Source organism: Mustelus asterias, chromosome 11, assembly GCF_964213995.1.
Source record: "Mustelus asterias chromosome 11, sMusAst1.hap1.1, whole genome shotgun sequence".
NCBI lineage: Eukaryota > Metazoa > Chordata > Chondrichthyes > Carcharhiniformes > Triakidae > Mustelus > Mustelus asterias.
Window position 1 is genome coordinate 89576160 of NC_135811.1, and position 20019 is coordinate 89596178.

Genomic DNA, 20019 nt, shown 5'->3' on the forward strand with positions numbered 1-20019 from the left:
AATGGTAAATGGTGCAGAAGGACCAAAGTAAGGGAGAGCTGCCGTCAGACTTTTGAATGGACCTACCATGTATAAAGCTGATCTCTCTCTGTACCCCATCTGTGACTGCAACACTATATTCTGCACCTTCTCCTTTCCTTCTCCCCTATGTACTCTATGAATGGTATGCTTTGTATAGCGCACAAGAAACAATACTTTTCACTGTATCCCCAATACAGGTGACAATCAAAGTAACTTCAACAAAAGGGGAAATAATGTCTTGTGTACACTTACTCTATTTGTCTGTTTTCTTGGGAAAGAGAAAAACCTTTATTGGGAAAAAAGAGATCCAGTTCTAAGATGTTTCAAACTCATCTGCAATTGTGAGGAGTTAGAATGCTTTGAATTAAAATTGTTCAACTGACCATGCAAATCGTGAAATCAGTGACTGAACTGTGTTGCACTCTTTTGGTGTTAAAGCAAATTACTGAGAGGGGAGTTGTAAATATAAAGTGCACCAATTCTCTTTCTCCCTGATTTCACCCACCCCCACCATGGGAATTAAAAACAAAATTGCTGTATCTTTTTGATTTCCTTCATTTTAACCTGCTTTGCTTCTCCTAGATACTTGCTATTTCAGGTCAGATCTTATTTGGGAGCCATAGACTAACCTGTCAGAAGATGGCTCTGTACGAAATGATATTGTTTGAAAATGGTGCTGCCTATGCATGCAACCGTTAAAAATTTCCTTCTCCATCCTCAATTTCTTGCACTGTAGTGCTGAGAACTGAAGAGACAAGTTTACCCTTTATTGATCCTGAGTCACAGGCATTGAATATGTTTCAATGCTCGGTACTAGTGTCACTGCCCTGAATTTTGCTGGGGAAAAGTGAAGAAATGGCTTTTGCCACTCGCTTCACGTACAGTTGCCCACAGATTTTTAAGCAGGTTTGCCAGCGGAGACCACTTCTGGTGTAATTTTGAATTTGGTGCCCTCTGCAGGTGATCTGTGGCATCCGTAATCAGGGCAAGCAACAGGGAAACAATGCAACCAATCAAATCGAAGAATTACTGACAGCAAAGCAGGAATTAAATATAGTAAATATAAATTACATACAACTCATCATGAAATAAAGATTAGAACATGCAATGGGATTAAAAGAAATACAGAGCCAGGGACCTGGGCTCAGCTCCTAGCCTGACTATGTGGAGTTCGCAGTCTTCCCATGTCTGTGTGGGTTTACTCCTGTTGCTCCGGTTTCCTTCCACAGTTCAAAGATGTGCAGTTAGGTGGATTGGACATGCTAATTTGCCCCTTAGTGTCTCAGGATGTGTAGGTTAGATGTATTACGGGGATAGGGGAGGGGCCTGGGTAAGACACTCTGTCAGACAGTCAGTATAGACTCGATGGACTGAATGGCCTCCTCTGCAGGGGTTCTATGATTCTGAAGGGTTGAGTCCACACTTACCACATTAATCTTTCAAGAGAGTGTTTGTTCAGTAATTGTTACCTGCACTGTTTTAAAACTGTCATTGCTGATTGAAAAAACTCACACTTTTATAAAACCATTTTTTTTAAAGCGTGAATAGTGGGTAATTAGTCCAAGTCGATGTTGTGACAGTCATCTTTGAGCTGATTTCACCAGCGAAGCCTGCAACAGCACAGCCTGTAGAGGAATATTCACTGACTGCAACTTGAGGATTTCTGTGTTTAACTGCGCATGTATGAACACCGTGTGTTGCTGTTGGTTTCACCTAATACTGATGTCAGACACTGATTTACTACAGCAAAATCCAGGCTATTAATTTCAACGGTAAACAACCGTAGCACAAAAATTAAATTTATGTACTGCCTATAACATAAAGAAAATCCCCAAAAGATTGTCTTTAAGGAGGGGGGGTCTAATGGGAAGTTGAATGGATGAATTTTATGTTTGAAGCAAATTCCTAAGTTCTTTGCGGTTATTAGAGGTGGGGTGGAATGGACAGAAGAAACTCACTTAAGGCGGTTGATAGCGGAGAAAAGATGATGGGAGTTGCCTTTTATTTTCCTGAATAATACTCGCGTAGCGGGTAGTTTTGGTAAAGGGGAATGAGTCTCAGTATGCTAGATGGGAAGGACTTGGGCCCGTCATAATCAAGATCTCATCAGTGGTATAAGGGCCAAAGAAATTAATGGCCTGATGTTTGCTTCGTACTATATGATTCTATGGTCAAAAGCAATGCAGCTTAAATGGTGCTTGGAGCAGTATCATGTTTTGCTAGGGGTTGGGGGTAAAATAATAGAGTCCCTGGCTAATACTGTAAAGGATGTAGCGAGCAAATATCAAGACATGAGGGACAAAAAGAGGTGTGACAGGCTGTTCAATATTTTCATTACATCTGAATGTATAATACATGTATTAAATTGAGCTTTTAAGTACTCTTTAAAAAATAAATTGATTTTATGACTGCGGAAGATTATTTTGTGCTATTGGGGTTGACTAAACACTTTGTCTTTGCATTTTCTTTGTTGTCAAAAGTGTTTTCAATCTTGAGTGGGTGTAAAACAGTCTGGGAGAGTTAGTTTTACATGCAGCAATATTTAAATTAACTATGCATACGTAGGAGACATTGTCTGGTTTGATTTACTGACTTGCGCGTAGTTAACCCAAAGCTCCAGTGATTTTGGGGAGCGTTTTTAATTTTTAAACAACAGGGGACTTCAAACATCACAGCAGTGATGTTTTCGTATCCACAAAGAGCTTTTTAGTAAACACAACAGGACGGTGTAAGAAGGTGTTAATAACAGGGAATAAAGCTATGTATAATTTTCCCTGCAGAAGAGGCATTTACTGTAGTTATTTGTAGTCCAATGTGGGTGTAGCACTGACAAAACTGATTGGGCCCATGTCATCCACGTGCTGCCAGAAGGCACTTATTACAGTGTTTATACACATTCTTGAACAATACTTTTACAGTATTTTTCCACTTTGGAAATATTCTTGAGCTTTTTATAGTTCAAGCTAATACCACCCACTCTAATTAGTGGAATCACTGTTATGTAAGGTAGATACTAATGGAGGAGGCGCATTATAATTTTATGTTGTATATAGTCTCAGGTGCACTTCAACAGCAATGTGACTGAGGAGCTGTGGTTATGTTGTCTGCTTTCATCAGGGTAAGACTGGGGAATACAAAGCTCCACGTCGATGTTCTTGAATTCAGGAATTAGTGCAACTCTTCGGTGCCAACTTCCTGTGATTTTTATGGATCGAAAACAGCTGACATAGAAAGGTGGAAGCTTGCAGTTGTTAAAATTTTAAGTGATTACACAATAAGTTGCCAGAGCCTTTTAGGTGATCTTGCTACCATTGCATGTTTTTGCATTTGCTTGTACCTGTGTATCAGAGTGATCTACTGATGTCGGGTTAGTGCTCAAGAGAATAGAATACAGTGCTTAACACTAATATTAAAGCAGCATACTCTAAAAATTGACCAATCAATCTGTGCATCAACCTATTAGGGATACACTCCCAAAAATAGGGACAGAGAATCCAGTTCAGAGACACTTTGCTGCATGCCTCATCAACTTCAGTACAAATATTTGTTTCCCTTGGATTCGCACACTTTGTTAATTGTTAATTTCAAAATTGTGTGCATGCCTTCAATCAGGTGGTAAGTAAGATGACCAGGGGTGAACTAGCTACCTGACCCCAAAATATTGCAAATATTAATTCATAGTGTAAGAAAAGGAGTATAAACTTTTATCAGAGATGCTGTTTTCCTCCTGAAGCTGCTGCTTTCTCTGAGACAGTCAGGCAATCTTCCAAAACTTACTAATGAATAAATGCACACTGTATTGATGCTTTTTTAAAAATTCATTCATGGCATGTTGGCAGCACTAGGCCAGCATTCATTGTCCATTCCTAATTGCCCTTGAGTGGATGGTGGTGTACTGCTTTTTGAACTGCTGCAGTCCATGCCATGCAGGAATACACACTGTCAGGAAGTGAGTTCTAGGAATTTGACCCAGCGATAATGAAAAAAACGGCAATATACTTCCAAGTCAGGATGGCATATGACTTGGAGGGGAACTTCCAGGTGGCGCTGTTTTCATGTATCTGCTGCACTTGTCCTTGTAGGTGGGAGAGGTGGCAGGTTTGGAAGGTGCTGTGAAAGGAGACTTGGTGACTTGCTGCAGTGCATCTTGTAGATGGTACACAATGCTGCCACTGCACTTTAGTAGTGGAGGGAGTAAATGTCTTTTGTGGTGGACTGTTTTGTCCTGGATGGTGTCCAATTTCTTGAGCTGCACTCATCCAGGCAACTGGAGAGTATTCTGTCACGCTCATGTCCATTGTAGATGGTAGACAGGCTCTGGGGAATCGGGCAGTAAATACTCTTGCAGAATTCCCAGCCTCTGATCTGCCCTTGTGGGTTTATATTTATATGGCTGGTCCATTTCAGTTTCAGGTCAATGGTGAATGTTGATAGTTGGGGAATTCAGCTTTGGTAATGCAATTGAATGTCAAGGGGATATGGTTAGATTCTCTTGTTGGAGATGGTCATTGCCTTGTACTTGTGTGGCATGAATGTTACTTATCAGCTAAGCCTGAATATTGTCCAGCTCTTGCTGCATATGCGCACAGACTGAGGAGCTGCGCATGGTGCAATCGTCCCAGAAATCCCCACTTCTGACCTTTTATAATGAAGGGAAGATTGTTGATGCAACAGCTGAAGATGGTTGGGTCTAGGACACTACCTTCACGATATCCCGGGACTGAGATGATTGACTTCCAACAGCCACAACCATCTTCGTTTGTGCTAGGTATGAGACTAATCAGTGGAGAGTTTTCCCCGATTTCCATTGATTTCAGTTTTGTTTGGACTCCTAGATGTCTCACTCAGTTACATGCTGCCTTGATGTCAAGGTTACACATTACGTTGTATACAATTCTGCTGCTGTTGATGTCCCATAGCGCCTTAAAGATGCTCAGTTTCAAGTTGCTGTATCTATTCAAAATCTATTCCACTTAACAAAGTGGAAGTGCCACACAACATGATGGAAAGTATCCTCAATGTAAAGACAAGGCTTTGCTTTCTCCTGACTGCAGGACACTCCTACTAATGGGCAGATGCATCTGCAACAGATAGTTTGGTGAGGGTAAGGTCAAGTCGGTTTTTCCCTCTTGTTTGTTTCCTCACCACCTACGAAACACCCAGTCTAGCATCTATGTCCTTTTAGGACTTGGCTAGAGGTGCGACCTAGCCATTCTAGGTGATGGACATTGAAGTTCCCCCACATCAAATACATTCTGTGACCTTGCCACTCCTCCAAGGGGTGTTCAACATGGAGGAATGCTGATTCTTTCAGTATTGAGCTGAAAGTAACACATAGCAAACAGCAGAAGATTTCCTTGTCAAAGTTTGATCCTGATGCCACGAAACTTCATGGGGTCCAGACTCAATATTAAGGACTCCCAGGTCAGTCCCTGCTGACTGTATACCACTGTGCTGCTACCTCTGGTGGGTTGTTCTGTCAGTGGGACAGGATATTTTCAGGGATGGTGATGATGGTGTCTGGGACATTATCTCTAAGGTATGAATCCATGAGTATGATTATGCCAGGCTCTTGCTTGGCACAAATCTCCAGATGTCAGTAAGGAGGACTTTGCAGAGTCGACAAGGCAGGATGTGCTGCTGTCATTTCCAGTACATAGGTCAATGCTGGCTGGTCCATCTAGTTTCATTGTTTTTTTTTTGGACTTTGTAGTGATTTGATACAGCTTAGTGACTTGCTAGACCATTTTATTGGGCATTTAAGTGTCAGCCACGTTGCTGTGGGGCTGGAGTCGCATGTAGGCCAGACCAGGTAAGAACGGCAGATTTCCTTTCCTGTAGCACAACCAGTGCTTTGTCTTTTGACAACCAACATTTTTTGTGGTCACCATTAGACTTGGCTATTTTTGATCAGAGATACTTAATGAATTCTCAACAAATGAACAGTCATTAAGTCGAGACAGTGGTATAACAGTATCACTGGACTAGTGAGCCCAGGTTTGAATCCCACCACGGCAGATGGTGGAATTTGAATTCAATAAAGAAAATCTGGGATTAAAAGTCTAATGATGACCATGAAACAATTGTCGATTGTTATAAAAACCAATGTCCCTTAGAGAAGGAAATCTGCTGTTCTTACCTGGTCTGACTGCCATGGTGACTCCAGACCCACTGCAGTGACTGAAATGGGCTAGCAAGCCTCTTGATCCAAGGGCAATTAGAGATGGACCATGTATGCTGGTCCAGCCAGTGGCACCCACATGAATGATTTTAAAAATTCAGATTGGTAGAATCAAGCAAGGAAACGTTGATACCCAATTGGATATTTGGAACGAAGGTTAATTGCATTGTAGTTCGGTGGTTGAACGAATTGAAATTAATTCGGGACTTTTGAAATGAGTTGATTTCAGTCAAATGGTGCACTCATTGAATCAACAAGTTTCTTTTAATGATGGTAAATGACTATCTTTATCCTTCAGTTGCTAAGAGAAAATGCCCTCTTTTATGATTAACACTAGGATATATTTTAAAATAATTTAAATGTTTTCAAATAAAGGAACTTGCACATTAGGCTGGGTACAGATTTTCACCCTTCAAGAATGCTTGTCTTGTCGATCGTAATATATCTGTGCCAAATGCATGGGTATGCAATTTGGTCCTCAGTTCTTTTTCTTGTGAATTTAGTAGTTGCTCACTTTTATGAAAACCGCGAAAGAAATTTTGCAACTCTTTTTAAACTGTCAAAAGTATTTGAGGTTTTGCCATTTCAGTAAATCCCCCAAAGCAATAGCTTCTGTTCAAGACATGATATGAGATTGTTGCAAAACCTTGTCTCAAATTATGAGGTTTAAAAGAAACGTTATTTCAGAAAGACTGATTGAATCTGACTTATTTTAAAAGAATATGTTTTTGATGATTTACACACAAAAAATATGTCATATATGACTTTTAAGTCTTTTTGAAAGCTTTGATGTTGTACTTGGCATTTGAGAATTTTTTGATCTGTTATGGTTTGTGTACCTGCTTTGTTATCTCATTGCATTTAAGCTGAATATACAGTAGCAATTAGCTACTTACTCTTGGCAACAACATTCATGGAGTTAAAATGTGCACGAGCTAGGAAATGATATTTTAAAGCGGCTGATTGGTTGTCTATGTTTGTATGAATGTTCCTCGTTCCCAGAGCTTGCATGACCTATTTATAGTTGGCTCCTCCTATCATTCTATTTCAGTCTGCTTCAGGCTGTATTATTGTTGACTTGTATGTAAATGTGCTCGCTTTTATTGCAGTGGGCAGCTTGTAAGGTTGCTTACTTTCGTTGCCAGTGACAGGATTAATATTTTCCTACTGAACTGTGCTTGTCAGTGTATTTAAGGTTGCTATTTGGTAAAGGACTTTCCCTATCTAGCCACAATGTTGCATGTTGTCTGACTTATCTCTTGCTAAAAGGAAGATGACTGAATGGTTGCTGTAGCGGTTGGATTGAAAATCCCAACGTTAATTAAGGATGTTTGTTCCACTGTGCATTTCACCAGGCTTGACTGTGTTTAAAAGGAACTGGGGAATTTTGTACACCGCTTTCAGCAGCAACATTTAAAGGATAAGACGATACTCAACATCTTAGAAGTTTAAAAAACATTGTTTGTAAAAGAAGATTTGAAAACTATTCAGTGTTTGATGACTTTGTCATGTTACTGAAGCCCAAAGTGCCTGGACTAAAAAAGATGTTACAGACTATTTATGAAACTGAATCGTGTTTCTCCTCAGATGGTGTATCTGGACGAGAGCAGCCCCTAGAATTGTTGCCACAAAGTCGGATGCACACAATGCCAACCTCAGGTAAGCAGAATAATTCACTTGATGTCAATAACGCCCCTAGCATCTGCAAAATATTTCACATGCAGTTTTGTTTAAAATATTAAACTGAGTTGTTATTGATTCTGTCTTAGTTTGTATATCAAAGATTATTTACATCATGAAATACATAGTATATAAAGAGTACCTCGATGAATAACTCCTCAAGTATTTATGAAGTACAATTTTTAATGCAAGTTCGAGTATCTTAGAAGCACAACTACTTACTTTTATGACTTGATATTGCTCGCATTTGTTGATTGGTTTCTTTTTAAAAGAGGCATTGCAAAAGATTGATGCTTATTGTGTCCACTGGTTTTCAGCACTTCAGTCAGTATTGGTGTGATTTTTAAATAGTTCTAACCTTAAATTTTTGAACGTGGTTATTTCTGGAACCTGTTTATTCAGCACGTGGTACTTATCTGTCAGCACTAGATAGCTATGTGATACCATACTTATTTTTGAGGTATGCCAAAGCTAAGAATATTGATATATTTTTAGCTATGGAAACTTAAGCTTCCTAATGTTGCCAGTAGAGCTTTAGCAGTTTAAAACAAATAGTTGGTTAATCCAGCTTCCATCATTTTAATTTACTGTCATTATGTTTAGCACGTTAAATGGGTTGTCTTATGTTTTTCAGACTTAAAACATTGTGTCAAGGCCCCAGAGTAATAATTATAGCTTTGTAACAAGCAGGGCCATAATATTTAAGGTTACTATGTTGATATTTTGCATTTAGTATTATTTCAGAATACTGACAGTGTGTAATGCCTTCCCCTTCCTCCATATTCCAGTAAGGTTGAAAATGTCTGATTGGGAAGCTTTACTCTGATTAAATCTGAAGTTCAGAGTGCAATCTTTCTTTATGCTTTTGGGAGTAACAGCATTTCCTGTTAACACTATTATTGCTGGAGTCAACATCATTTTCTTAATGGCACAGAAGGATAATATGAAATAAACCATGTGACTGTTTCCGATTTTCATGCAAATAAGTGAGTTTATTTAATTAAAGGGACTTTCAACTACATGTTGACTCTGGCTGTAGTTTTGACAGTTCGAAGTGGTACTTCTATCACAACTTTTTTTCATTTGTTAATAATGGCATATGATTTAAAACTGTTAAACAAAATTCAGGTGTTGGATGCATTCAAGTCTTGTGTTGCTCTTAAAAGCAGGTAACATTTCAGGTCTCTGAGAAAAACATCAGAGTTTCAAAAATGTGAATCAAACAACTTAATCCATGTACTAATTAGTGAAAATGATCAAGATAGAAATTTCAATTTTTTAAATTAAATAATGATAGATGAAATAGCCTTTCATACTATTAAAAGTAAAATACCTATAGTTTCTTTAAATGTTCCTTGAATTACTAAATTCAATTCTATATAAATTGCGACATGTGACATATTCAGTGCAAACTGAAGACTATTTCAATTTCTCAACATGACTATACTATAAGTTATCCAAATGTTATTAGGAGGCCAAATCGCTTCTCTGTTCATTAACAGTACTAAAAGCTTGTTTAAACGTCTATCGCCTTTTTTCACTCAGAATTTATTTCTGTCAAGTCTCTCACGTGTTCACTGAGGTACAGCATCCTATTTATCACCAAATGACTTTAGACGTGTTGTTTTTCTTTGGTAAGCTCATTTGTTCCACAACCAAGTAGATAACCAATTCTAATCTAAACAGGAAGTCTGAGAGATGTCGTAATTCAGCTGTTTTGTGCATGGCACATTAATTTGCTTGTCATGGCAACTACAGTTCTGCAGATCTTGCCAAGTCATTGAGCTTTTATTGCAGGACATATACCCTTGAGCAAAATTGAGAAAACACATTTTTAAAAGCACTTCACCTAGTTTGTATAATAGATTCTCACGTACTGTAATACTTCACTCTTGGTAACTTACCGATTCTGCGCTATTCCTGCAGATTGTGTTATTATTTATTAGTTTTGATATGTTATTTGCAAGGTATTTGCCAAAATTACCAACTACTTGATATGAGAATGTCAAATTTAATGGCATTTCGACACAATTTCATGGAGAGAGAGAAAAGGCTTTGAACTAATGGTTCAAGTATATTTATGTGTGGTATCTGAATTCAAAACACCAATATATAAAAAAACTTGCTGAGGAATGAATCTCCATTTTATATGATGTAACCTTGCGTTCCCATAATATGCTAACTTTAGATACATTATGTCGAAGTTTTAGTTACTGTTTAATAATTCTAGTTTCTGTCCTACTATGCCTTATGGATCATAGAGGCTCCCTATGCAATGTTGAGGAGATGACACGGTGTAAACACATGAAGATGTTAAACATGATTTTCTTATCTGCTGGCTTACCAGTGAATGTATTTTTTATTTACTTACATGCATTTGTAACAGACAGATTTTAGATTGCACTGGCCAATTGCATTGCATGTTTAAATTGTGCCTTTTAAAAATTATATTTCAATAATCAGCAAAACATTCAGCTTGCATTTTCGAACTTGTTGAGTTACTTCCTGATTTCTGTTCTGTTCAATTTTCTTTCTGCCTTATCATACTCTTTCATTTATGCAGTATGCCCAATGTTCATTCATCTATTCCTTCATACCATTCCCTTTTTTTCCTTTCATTGATGTTTTTCTTTCATCTCTTAATAGCAATTATTTTTGTTCATGGTGCTATGAATAGGACAGATTTCTCTGCCAAGAATGTAGGACCAAGTTTTTTACCTTGGTTATAGAGCATGTTGTTCCAATTGAAGTAGTTCCACCATGACTGACAACCATGGTGAAGGTCTATCATCACTTTGACTAGCATTCTGCAAGCATAATTTTTTTTTAAAAAGAATTCATGTCCCCCTTCACCTGCCTGCTCTGGTTAAACGTAATGCAATTTAGTTTGCAATAAATTACTTGCATGTTGATCATGTAAAGTCCACAAACCTAGATGTCATAACACAATGAAATGCAAAACTTAATCTTGAATTGAAGTCACTTCTCATGTAAAGATATTGATCTTTCCTTCAATTTTCTTTAGGTTTACAAAGTTGTGATTTTTATGCCGATAACTATGAGATCATAAAATAACTTGTCACTTTTGTAGATATTTCATATTTGCATGAAGATCATTTTATTTTGAATAAACTGCTCTTTGCTCTATTGCAAAGATTACTTAGTTCTCCAGCAGCCCATAACCATTTGCCGTTTTCTGCAATTCATTCTGTGAACTGATATGATAATTTCATAATCCAGAGTTGATATTTCATACATTTGAAGAAGTTGGTACGAGAACTGCTGTATTTTAATATGTGACAATCAGTTGTACTTCAGTTTGTTGAGCTGTATTCTAGACAATCTTCCAGCTGCAAGGGAGGCCATTATAATATGTTTCCATCTTGGTCATAGCTCCAACTGGGAAAAGTAAGGAAAATCATAAAAGTAAATGTGTTGGAAGTGGAAAAAAATTATAGTGTGTGGGGAGGCATTTAAAAAGGTGTATTTAGAATTTTAAAGATAGGGCTGAGAAAGGGCTTGGAAGCACAATATTAGGAAAATATATATAGCTAAAAATAAAATTAAAATTATTTAACAAAAGATCAGAGCAATCTGAGTGTTTGGTAGAGGTAGGCAGCCTCTAAGATTATTTGTATCCTAGGATTTTGAACCCCTGAACCTGTATAATGATGGTTTTGCTGTAGTTAAGTGGAGCTTTTGAAACTCCACCCAGAGGTGGATTGGAGCTGCTAAATCAACTATGACACAGCTACTGGTGTATCTGTTCACTTAATAAAATTCCTAGTGAGGCGCCAGGTAGAGGCATTACAAAAATACTCATGCAGTAAAAAAGAGCGTGTGAAGATTGTGTCAGAGTCAGAATTATATATTGTAAAGCATTTGTCCACCGAAAGCCTCAAATCACAATCATAAGAGCAAAGCCTGTGTGAACCTAGAATCTAAATTGCAAAAATCAAAATGATTTTTGGGCCCTTTCATTTACTCTTATGATTTTGCTTGTTTTTCCCAGTTGGAACTATGACCACAGCAGAAACAAGTTATAATGACCACCTCTGCATGTGGAGTTTCTGTGAAGTAATTGACTTTCATAATCCATATAAAAATCTGATATAACATTTCAAACTACACTTTTCCTACATGGAAAAGAAAGACTTGCCTTTGTATAGTGCTTTTATGACCACAGGATGACCCAATGCACTTTACAGCAAATGAAGTACTTTTTGAAGTGTAATCACAGTTTTAATGTGGAAAACGTGATGGTCAATTTGCACAATGCAAGCTCCACAAACACAAACCTGCTGTAACTTGCTATATTATCTATTTGCAATGTATTTTAAAAAAACAAATCTGTGGTTGTGACTGTTGACTTTTCTCATAAGTTTGTTTGTTCACATTTATATTGGAAACTGTTAAAATAAACTTGTCACACTACAATAACACTTCCAAATAATGGATGGACACCATTGGTGGGAGGATGCAATTGAAGGTTAACAAGTTTATATGGGTAGTTATTGTCATAAATGTGGATGTTCAAATTTACAATGAACACAAGGACAAAAATAGAGCATCCTCGAAATAGGGACTGAATTATCTCTCAGTGCCCAGTCTAAATGAGATTTGCAATTTCTATTGGCTACCAGTATTTAAACAGTGTCATGGATTTCTCGCTTATTGCTTTGACGTTGAGCATTCTTAATTTATGATAGAATGATATTGTAGTCATTTAGAATGTATGCTTGTTGCAGAAGTTATAGATAATACTTATTATTTGGATCAGTGTAAATGTAACACTTCTCTAATTTTGTCAGTCATTGTAATGATCTTAGGTTTAAGGCACTTTGCCTAGTTATATTTGACCTAACACCAGAAAAGCTAATAAAACTACACCACAGTGAAGTTTTCCATTCCTAGCACCACTGAGGTCAATAAAGTTACATGTTAGGAGCAATTTCCTGTTTTAGGATCAGTGTGAGAACTCAGACACCAGGCAGGTACCTGAAGGATAGAACACTGGAACCAGGTCTTTATGCAATTAAAAGTTTTTATTTACAGACACATGGTACACATTGCATATCTCCAACCCCAACAAACTGTTTCAACCTACTGTATCTTTCTGTGTGTGTGGTGTATGTGCGCTGTGTGTGCTTATGTGTATTTTGTGTGACCACAGGTGAGTCTCTAATTAATGGACATCACCAGAATACAATTAAATACCCAATTAACATTGTCATGAGACTATTACCTCTATTTTTTTGAAAATGATTTTTCAATTTTCAACTGACCGGAATTCTTACAATCTGCCTGAGCCAGAGTAAATTGCTTAAAAATGCAAGGCCACCTTCCATGGTGAAGGTGAGAAACAAACAAAGCAACCAAGGAGCCATGTGAAGAGAGAGGCATTTCCATTAATCCTATAAACTCATCGAAGTTCCTAAATGTCTAAGGAAGAGACATAAAAAATGCAAAGTACTAGTTGGTGAAACAGTGACACACCCAAGGTCTCTTAGAAATACGCAATGTGTGAAGAATTTCAAGGCAAGGCTGTCCATCCACTAGAGAGCGATTGCAAGTCTTCAGCAGAAGAAACAGGCTGATGGCTGCTCTCTCCCCCTTTCTTTGGTTGCCCGGTTCAAGAAGCCAGCTCTATTAGAAAGTTACCAGAGAACCAATATCTCATCATAATTGCAACATCATCTACATCTGACTGCATCCAAGAAACCAGCTGACCCAAATCAGCCACAGTGTTTAAAGCCTACACCTTAAGGATAATCAAAGAACGCTGAACCATATATTCTTTTACTTTTTTATTGGACTCTAACACCCCATTTTTATGTGTGCGCACGTGACCAACTGCATGAGGGTCGAATGCTTATTTTGTGTAATGGTTAATAAGTTTGCTCTTCCTTTGACTCTAGAAAATCTTGTTTGACTTGCTCTTTATTGCTCCCAGCTTAAATAGTTAAATACATTCTGATTTGGAAAAGGCATGCCCTCGTGAAAAAGAAACTTCTGTTGGGTCAAACCGAGGAGGTTGAATAGAGGGAGCCAGCTCACCCCTTCTCTCCTGGTCATGATGACATGCAGTTAATATTCACCACCTAGCAACTAATTTGAGACTGCACAAACTAATTTTGGATAGAACTTTCATGATCAGCAGACAGAGTTTTTATCTCATCAGTTAGATTACATTTAAACCTTGACTGCGCAAGTGCAAAGTCATTGTTTAAACTATTGTAACATATAGTCCCGAATGCTCTTGTTTCTTTGTATATTTCTTCGTATATTTTTTTTGGTGGATACTATGTTCTGATTGCATTTAATTTTAAATCATCAATTATTGTAAGTAAAGACATTAGAAAGTTTGATGGTGAATATTGTAACAGACTAAAGTCAGTTTTTTTAATATAAATTGGTGAGTTCAATTTCACCAAGCCTTGAATAACATTGGTTTTGGTCACTGAGGAATATTATGGAAGTGAACCTCCTCTTCAGCTACATTGTTCACTTTGGTTCAAGCATGTGTATTTCTAACCTGGATTAGTGTTCACTGGTACAGTTTTCCAGTGTAATGTGGTGATTTACCTGGAACTCGTGTATTTGGTGAATAGCTTTGCCCTTTCCATTATGGCTCAGCCAACTCCTTGGGTACCAGCCAGTCCATTGCAGTCTGGATCATCCAGGAGATGATGTTGCATTTGTTGCAATGGACAGGTGGGAAGCCACAAATGAAAAACACTCCAAAATAATGTTCATCAAGGAGTCCATGATCGTCATGGCACTGGAGGAGATACTGGTGTCAAGTGAATATTCTTCAATACTCTGTAGATGCAGTAACTCACTTTTCTCAATCTTTTCCACTTTTTGCCACTCATTGGTAGTGCTTTTTTCAAGGCTTGTTTTGTGTCCTTCTTGGGAGCTTTCTTCTCTGACATTTTCAAAGTCTGTTTCAGAGTTGATACTGATCTTGCTCAGACTGACAAATCCAAATGCTTGTTGGCTTATTCATCATTACCATTTGCTGTGTTCCTTCATGTTTTTAATCTGAAGTCATTGCTCTGCTTGTTTGTGTGTGTGTGTTACTTTTTGGGGTAAGAAGGCAGAAAATTATAGGGATAATAATGGATGACATAATTGTAATGGATACAGTAAATTTCCAGTCCGGCACCAGAATTGTGATACTTTAAATTAAAAGTTAAGTCCTGTAGCTGAAGAAATAAGCAAGCTCTGACTCATAACATTTCCTTGCCACTAGCCTTCAAATTACTCCCTTTCAGACTTTAAGCACCTTCTTATGTCATATTAGTTCTTAACTCAGAAGTACTGACAGCATAATTCTTGTCTCAGTAAGACTGACACTGCACACAAGATGTTTTATTCTGAATGGTTTAAAATGCATTTCAAGAGGAACTATTTTGGTAGATGACCAAGTACTTGCCGGATACGTAAAATATTGTGCAGTGCTCAACTTTGTAGACCATGCAAAAATGGTAGGTGGGTAGATATCATGGCTGAAGCCATATTAATGTGGATAGCAACCTGAAACAATCAGGAAAAATGCATCCAAGTGCTGGAAGGTATGCTTCAGAAATGTGGATCGTAATTTTCCAGATCCATCATGGTGGGACCTGCCTCGGGAGATTTGGCGGCCGAGCCAGATGTCCATTGACGACCCCAGTGGAAAGCAGGATCGGAAAGTCCCACCCCTAGTTTTTTTTTGGTTTATCAGATTGTGCTCAATATATTTTGATGACGTATATAACAAGTGCTGCAGTGTGTATAATCTAGTCAGCAGTTTTGTTTTTGAAGTTCTGATGGCTGAGGGAGAAAAATGAACATAGTGTTTACACTTGTGTGAATACTTCAGTTGAAGTCACAGTATGTGTATGGTGAATGCTTTCAGCTAAATCGGTTAAATCGAACATTGTTCATCATGCCCCCAAAATACTGACAACTTACCAGTTAACCCATTGTACAGCATTGGTGTCAGAAGTTGTGGAGCACATGGTATGAAGACCTTAAGCAAAATTGGAAAAGATTGTGAAACAAGAAGTAATATGCATCCCACTTAAAAAAAAGTAAACCTATACTAGATATGTAACCATTGACCAAGATAATGTTGCACAAAATTTTAGCTGAAACATTTGGTACTGCAATGCTTAACATTCAAATGAGATTATTTTAGACACTAAATATCCACATTGTTATGTTACTTATCTTCAAATTACTGGATTCATATATTTTTTTTAAATGACCTGAATTTTACAAGTAGACTACTTTAATTCACCTATCCAAGAACAAATAAATTATTTGTGCTTGCATTTGAATTTTAAAACCTGCCCTCTATCAGTTAGTGGTTTTGTAGCCCAGTTCATTCCAAGGTTTTTAAGATTTTGGAGATCTGTCAAGAAAAAGTGATATATTAAGACTGAGAAAAGTAGGAGCGACAATAGCAGAAGTTTATGATACTTAAGTTTTGAAGAGGAAGTTATAAGAGTTTTTCTTCATTTACCCTATTTCACAATTGAGGCTAAAGTGATGTCATTTTAAAGGGAATTGGATAAGTATTTGAAAAAGAACAGAAAAGGGAAATGGGATCAGACCAGTCCATCGAATTTACCACAAGCTGCATAGGATGAATAGCATTCTTCTATGCAGTAATTTCTAATAGTAAAATGGATTTTATTACAGAAAATAAATATGAATTCTGAGGTGAGTGAAGATATTAAACTTCAAGGAACAAAATAGCAGACTGTGTACCTGGACAAGCCTTTAATTCAATTTAGAAAAGAAATAACACACTTGCCTTTCTTATCCATAAGAATGCCCCAAGACATTTTACAAGTCAAGCAACTGCTTTTGAAATGTAGACACTGTTGTTTTGTTGGCGAAAATGGCAGTTACTTTGTGCACAAGCTGAAATAGACCAACCAGGGTCTCTACAAGCCTGGGAATTGATTTATGAGAATGGGATGGTGAAGGGACGCATTTGTTTGCATACTCGATTCATTTTAAAATATTTTTTATTTATTTATAGAAATAGCCTTGCTTGCTTTATGTTGCTTAGAATGAACCTTTTGTATGCAACAGCATAAGTCAGTTATGCTGATCATGGACTGCTGGAGAGGTGGAGGGAGTGGCGGTTGGTGGGATGTTGGTGTGAGCACAAAGTTCTCAATTTATTCCAGAAAATTTAATTAACTGCTGGTCCCATTTCTAGAGGCAACAGAGTAGTGGTTTAGAATTATTTTTCAGGCATGTTGTTCAATATGTATTCCACAGATTCTCCCAATAACGCAAGCTAAAGGATCTAATATAGTTTCCCACAGGCAGTCTTTGAATGGGTAATGTGACACTAGATTAACATAAAAGAATGGGATTAAATTGCAGCCTGCTTTCATAAAGTTCTTCCAAATTTTAAAAATATCTATGCTGCAAGTGAGTGCCTTATGACCTTTAATAAAGTGTATCATGGAAGTTCAGAATTAGCTGTTTAAACATCCTAAATTATCAACCAGGACTGGATTTTAGTTTAGCACTGGAAATAACCTTCCAGTTAAGCAAGTCAAATATTGGATACGGCCAAGTGGTTAAATACTGAAAGGTAACCATTCTCCCTAACAAATTTATTGCACATATAGACATTAGACTTAATGGGATAGAACTTGCTGTCAAAATAACAGCAAGTTTAATATGCATCTCATTATTGTGTAAGTTGTCCAGTAACATGAAGTCATGAATTCTAATTGTCGCAAGTGGGAGGTTTTTCCTCAATCTACCATTGAGCTCAAGAAAAAAACTGGTACTTAACAACGAAAATATCTTTTTAAACCTCAAATCTGTTCTTTCTATGCCACTGAACCTCTTTGGTTCAAGGGGTTCATGATCTTCATGGAACGGGAGGAGATTCTGGTGTCAGCTTCATCACTCTGTAGCTGTAGATGCAGTAACTCTCTTTTCTCGACCTCCTTCACTTTTTTGTCACTAGTGCTTTATTCAAGACTTTCGTCGTGTCCTTCTTGGGAGCTTTCTTCTCTGACATTTTTAAAGTCAATTGTAACACAGCTGGTATTGCTTTTGGAATGCGTATAATCTAGCCTCGATTATACTTTCAGTCCACTTCCCAGTTTCAGTTTTTAGGCATACTTCATTCAATGCAGTTTTTATAGCAGACGGGATGTGAGAATCACTGCTACGCCAGCATTTATTGCCCATCCTAATTGTTCTTCAGAAGATGGTAGTGAGCCGCTTCTCTGTTCAAAACCATATCCTGCTGTAAGACTTGTTCAGACATGCTGGAGTTTTTTAATTAAACAATCTATCTCCCATTTGGGAGGGCATCTCTTTGCATGCAGTGCTCCAAGTATCCTCTAATCAAGAAAGATAAGTTTGTAAACTAGTGGGTGGGGGAGGAAGGGGGGGGGGGGCATGAGGAAGAAAGCCAAAGGTCTGTGATGGAGTGGAGGACAGGATATTTGCATAATAACAAAAGATTTCTTGATGCAACAGGCCAAAGATAGTGGTTATCGATAAAGTAAAGAAGTGCCCATAAGAAATTGAGCTTGGGCTGCCATTCAATACGATTATGGTTGATCTTGGGCTTCAATGCCATTTTTCAGATTGGTGCTCATATCCTGTAATTGCCTGAGAGACAAAAAATGTGTCTATCCCAGCCTTAAATGTATTCAAAGATGCAGCATCTACAATCCTCTGGGGTAGAGAATTCCAAAGGTTCACAGCACAGAGTGAAGACGTTTCTCCATCTCAGTTCTAAATGATCGGCCCCTTATCCTGAGACTGTGCCCTATGTTTTAGATTACCTGACCAATGGAAACAATCTCTCAGCATTCACCCTGTCAGGCCCCTTCAGAATTTTATAGGTTGCAATGAGTTGTGTATCATTCTCCTAAAGAGAATATAGGCCCAATTTACTTAGCCCTCATCCCAGGAACCAAATTGTCAACTTTTACTGTAACGCCTCTTAAAGGTGGAGACCAAAATTGCATCCACTATTCCAGATGTGGTCTCTCCAAAATCCTGTACAACTATAACGAGATTTATTTATTCTTGTACTTCCATTCTCTCACAATAAAGGACAGCATACCATTTGCCTTCCTCATTGCTTGTTGCACCTGCATGCTAACTCTCTGCCTTCCTTTTACAAATACACCCAAGTCTCTTTAAACATCAACACTTGTAAGTTTCTCACCTTTTAAAAAATATTCTGTTTTTATATTCTTAGGACTAAAGTGAATAACTTCACACTTCTCTTACACTCCATCTGCCATTGTGTTGCCCACACTCATAACCTGTATAGGTCTCTTTGCAGCTCCTCTGTGTCCGCAGCACAGCTTACCTTTCCACCTAGCTTGGCAACATGAGCAAACTTAGATACATTATTCTCTGTCTATTTGCTAAACTCAATATAGATTGTATATAGTTGAGGCCTCAGCACTGATCCTTGCGGCGCTCCACTATTCAATGTCTGCCAACATGCAAAAGCCCTGTTAGTGTTTTCTATCTGTTAACCAATCCTTTATCCATGCTAACATATTATTCCTGATTCCATAAGCTTGTATTTTGCTAATTAATCTTTTGTGTGGCTCCTTATCTAATGCCTCTTGGAAATCCAGGTATACTCTATCTCCGAGTTGTTTTTATCTACCTTACTAGTTACATCCTCAAAAAACATTAATACCCCTGTAGTTCATTGTTTCCTCTCTCCCTCCTTTCTTGAAAAGTGGCGCAACATTTGTCAATTTCCAATCTGGTGGGACCATTCCTGAATCTGAGGAATTTTGGAAAATCATAGCTAACACATCTGCTATCTTTGCAGCTATCTCTTTTAGAACCCTAGGATGTGGGCCATGTGATCCTGGGTAATTTGTCAGATTTTAGTTCCTTGAATTTCTCTGGTACAATGGGCAGAATTTTACCGGCACGTCCGCCCGAGTTTCATATGATCCCACCCGAGGCCAACGGAGAATGCTGTTCTCTGAGCCTCGCCCACCCCCGGAATCAGGGCGGGCGTGCTGGTAAAATTCCAGCCTTTATCTCTGCTGATATTAATCTCCCTAAGTCTCTCATTCTTTTTAGCCTGTAGGTTATTGTCTATTTCTAGTATGGAACATGTGTTT

General features: G+C 37.9%; 1 protein-coding gene across 14 annotated transcripts in view; it reads left to right on the forward strand.

The window, feature by feature from the left end:
• The window catches only part of hdac5 (histone deacetylase 5), a 300915-nt gene that overhangs the window by 122151 nt on the left and 158745 nt on the right, over window positions 1-20019 (forward strand). For 8 of the 14 annotated variants that reach the window (XM_078223915.1, XM_078223918.1, XM_078223921.1 and 5 more), the window contains one exon: window positions 7790-7861. In XM_078223915.1, coding sequence (XP_078080041.1) covers window positions 7790-7861 — 72 coding nt within the window. Of the gene's footprint in view, window positions 1-7286; window positions 7862-20019 lie in introns of those variants that run through there. The other 6 variants (XM_078223909.1, XM_078223912.1, XM_078223913.1 and 3 more) reach the window with 2 other exon arrangements.